Here is a 4,220-nt window from a genome sequence, read left to right as displayed (position 1 = left end):
GTCCCAGCAGCTCCTGCCATCCCCAGGGAGAGCCCCAAATGCCATGCTGTGCTGGCACAGGTGGACTGGGGCCTCTGGAGGGTTGTTCCTGGGCTCAGGGCCAGCTGGGGCCGCGCTCCTCACTCACCTCTCACCCTCTGCCCAGGCTCTGCCCAGCCCTGGCTCTGTGAGCGAGCCAGCATCGCTCCATGAGTGAAGGATTGAGGACATGGACAATGGCACCAGCTGCCACATCCCCCTTGGATCCCTTCCTGGCGGTTTCTTTGGCAAGTGCTGCTGGCAGAGAGGCCCCGAGCCCGTCCCTCCTGCTGGGTGTCCCTGTCACACCAGGGAGGAGCCAATGGCAGCCTCAGCACTGCCCCTGCCGAGCCACCTGCCTGGGGGACTCCCAGGGCTCTGGTGGCATCAACTGAGCTGCTACCTCCCCAGCTCCTGCAGAGACCCCAACTCCATCACTGAGGATGGCAGAGGAGCTGCTGTACCCAGGATGAACTGTCAGTTGCCATGACAACTGAATCCCATCTCCGCCAGCAGCTGGATGCTCTGACTGTGGTGTTCACTGCCCAGATATTGCCCTGGCACTCAGGGTGTGACCACAGTCAGCAAAATCAGTGCAACCCCAGGAGCAGAGGGACTGGGGTGACCCATGCTGGTGCTCTGTGGCACCACAGCTCGCCCATTTCTGTGGCCTGGATGAGGGGGACATTTTGGGAGGTGGGCTCCTGCCAGCCACATTTTGAGTGAGCTGTCCCCATGCTGTGCCTGGGTGTGTGCTCAAGGCCAGGCACCTTGAAGTTTTGGTGACCTCCCCTGACACACACTAGCAGGGCAGCACAGAGGTTGGTGGTGACTCAGTCCCATGTTTTTCTTCTCCATCCATCCCCAGCGCTTCTGGCTGAGCCACACCCAGCTCCTCTTAGCTCTGACCCCCAGATCCTGTGGAGGGAGGGTTGGGGATTCCCCTGGGCAGGTTGTGGGGCCACTGGTGACTGTGTGGTCGCTGTTTTGCATCCTGGCAGCTCTTTGTGATCGACAATGGAGCTGATGACTGGCGGATAGCAATGACGTACGAGCGCATCCTCTACATCAGCCTGGAGATGCTGGTCTGTGCCATACACCCCATCCCTGGCGAGTACAAATTTTTCTGGACAGCTCGCCTGGCTTTCTCCTACACACCATCTCGGGCAGAGGCCGATGTGGACATCATCCTGTCTATCCCCATGTTCCTGCGCCTCTACCTGATCGCTCGGGTGATGCTGCTGCACAGCAAGCTCTTCACCGACGCCTCCTCGCGCAGCATCGGGGCACTCAACAAGATCAACTTCAACACCCGCTTTGTCATGAAGACACTCATGACCATCTGCCCTGGGACAGTGCTGCTGGTCTTCAGCATTTCCCTCTGGATCATCGCTGCATGGACAGTCCGTGTGTGTGAGAGGTGAGCGGGGTTGGGGTGCTCTGGGGTTCAGGGTGTTTGCAATGAGCTGGGGTTGGGGGTTTGTGGCAGCTCAGGATGCTCAGGGCTTGGGAATGCCTGTTGGTTTGGGGTGCTCAGATGTTAACAATGCACAGAGGTTCAGGATGCAGGGAGGTTTGGGATGCAGGGAGATTTGGGATGCTCAGTAGTTCAGGACATGAGCATGACAGCAGCTTGGGATGTGTGGAGGTTTGGAATGCTCCATGGTTCAGGATGTGCAGCAGTTCAGGATACACAGAGGTTCAGGAATTCACAGAGGTTCAGGATGCACAGAGATTCAGGATGCACAGAGGCTCAGGATGCAAGGAGGTTTGGGATGCAGGGTGGTTTGGGATGCTCAGAACATGAGCACAACAACAGCAGTTTGGGATGTGTGGAGGTTTGGAACACTCCACAGTTCAGGATGTGCAGCAGCTCAGGAATGCACAGAGGTTCAGGATGCACAGAGGTTCAGGATGCATGGAGGTTTGGGATGCTCAGTAGTTCAGGACACGAGCACGACAAACAGCAATGTGGAGGTTTGGAAAGCTCCACGGTTCAGGATGTGCAGCAGGTCAGGATGTGCAGCTGTTCAGGAATTGCACAGACGTTGAGGATGCAGGGAGGTTCAGGATGAAGGGTGGTTTGGGATGCTCAGCTGTTAAGGATGCACAGAGGTTCAGGATGCACAGAGGTTCAGGATGCACAGACGTTGAGGATGCACAGAGGTTTGGGATGCAGGGAGGTTTGGGATGCTCAGTAGTTCAGGACACGAGCATGACAAACAGCAGTTTGGAATGTGTGGAGGTTTGGAAAGCTCCACGGTTCAGGATGTGCAGCAGTTCAGGATGTGCAGCAGGTCAGGAATGCATGATGATGTGCAGTGGCTCTGGAAGCTCAGCAGTTTGTGGTCTGGGATTCACAGCAGTTTGGAATTCTCAGTGGAGATGTGATGTCCCAACAGCCTGCAGGAGGGGTGTTGGGGCCTCAGTGGTTCCCTGTGCTGAGCCCTGCTGTTACAGATGATAAATTGCACAGGCAGGAAGCAGAGCAGGCTCAGCCCTGTCCTCACAGGGTCCTTGTGCAAGAGAACGTCAGTGGTGCCAGAAGCCCCAGGAGCACGGGTGGGGGACAAGGAGAGTGGTGGGAGCTGGGGGCTGTGTATGGGGAGGGCCCAGAGGTGCTGATGGGGAGTGACAGGGCCTGGCTCAGGCTCCAGCATCGCTGCAAGTGACTGCCATGACAACACTGTGGTGACATACCCACAGCTCGATGGCATCACGCCAGCACCAGCGTGCTCAGCACCGGGGTTGCTGTGGCGACCAGCCTGGTGGGTATCACTGCACCTCCATCTCTCAGGGACCTGCCACCACTCTTTGTCTGCTGAGGGAAGCAGGGGGCTGTGCTGGTGGCATCCCAGGGCTGTGCCAGAAGGTTTTCTCCACAGGCTGCCAGCAGCACCTGGGGAAGGGAGGGCAGGTCCTCCGCGAGCTGCCCTGTTGTGGCAGCTTTGTGTCATCCTTGGGGCTGAGGTGTGAGGGATCACAGCAACTGGCACCCCAGGGTTACCTGGGACACCCAGGCTGTTTCTAGATTGCTTTCAAAGTGAGAGGAAGGCACCCCCCTCCTCCTCAGGGTGGGACCCGTTGCTGTGGTCACGCTGCAAAGGGCATTAGGGCAGCTCTAAGTGCTGTGGCAGTGGCGTGGGACGGCACACTGAGATTTTATGAGCTTTTACTGGCTGCATTTGCCTTCCTGCCTCCCTTAATGATGCTCTCCTTATGAGCTGGATGCTCAGGCACTGCCTAATTGTGTTTGAGAAATTGTGATTTGTGCCTCCTCAGCAGGGAGCAGGAGGACAGGCACCCAGGACACACACAGGAGGGTAATCCAACACCTGGCAGGGCTCAGGCTGGAAGATGCAATGAAGAACTATCAGGAACAAAAAATCCCCAGAAATTATGCAGACGAGGCACTGCAGATCATCGGCAGTTGCCATCACCTCCCTCAATGTACAGAGAGGCAGAAGAGAACCCAGGTGGGCTGGAGATGCGTCAGTCCTGGGGGATGCAGGACTGGGGGAATGCAGAACCCCTGGGACACGCTGTGTGTGTGAGGGATGCCACATCCCTGGGGGATGCACCAGCCCTGGGGGGGTCACACAGCTCCCACAAAGGCTACCCAGGACGTGTCCCCCCGTCCACACTGTCCACTGGCACTGGAAAACAGTTTGCTGTGGTTTGCAGCACCATTCCCAAGCAGCACCCACTGGGCCCAGGCAGTTTAGAGGTGGTGTTGCCTCTCCAAGATGTGGTCCTGGGGCTGGGGTGCCACATCTTATTGGAATATTACCAATCTAGCCAGACAGGACGTGCCTGAGCTTGTCTGGCCCTTGGTGCTGAACCAAAAAACGGCAACTGTGGTGTTTCACCCCACAGACACTTTTGCCTGGCTGGGAGCTGCAGCTGGGCACGTGGGGACAAGTCCAGGCCTGCAGGAGCTCCCATGGTGCTGGGATGGAGCTTCCCCCCATACCAGGGGCTGCTCCTCAGGTTTATCTCTGCCAGAGAAGCTTTAAGGCAATGGTGAAGGAAAGGAGTCGGTTCTGTTGGAGGGGTTGGATCCAGAGCTTTATTCTGGCCCACAGGCCTCTGAATGCAGCACCAGCTCCAACAGAACTCCCTGAGCCCGTGGCTGCTGCTCCTTTGAACCCCGGGGAGAGGGGCAGGGAAGGGGCAGGGAGCCACCAAGCAGGGACAGGAGG

At 57.6% G+C, this 4,220-nt stretch overlaps 1 protein-coding gene across 1 annotated transcript in view; it reads left to right on the top strand.

Moving 5' to 3' along the window:
• KCNN3 (potassium calcium-activated channel subfamily N member 3) overlaps positions 1 to 4,220 on the top strand; it is a 16,155-nt gene that overhangs the window by 2,114 nt on the left and 9,821 nt on the right. Inside the window, exon 2 of the mRNA XM_031063978.1 lies at positions 1,020 to 1,438. Coding sequence (XP_030919838.1) covers positions 1,020 to 1,438 — 419 coding nt within the window. The remainder of the gene's footprint in view (positions 1 to 1,019; positions 1,439 to 4,220) is intronic.

The sequence above is a fragment of the Geospiza fortis genome, unplaced genomic scaffold (genome assembly GCF_000277835.1).
Source record: "Geospiza fortis unplaced genomic scaffold, GeoFor_1.0 scaffold387, whole genome shotgun sequence".
NCBI lineage: Eukaryota > Metazoa > Chordata > Aves > Passeriformes > Thraupidae > Geospiza > Geospiza fortis.
This window is presented reverse-complemented; position numbering and strand designations above follow the sequence as displayed.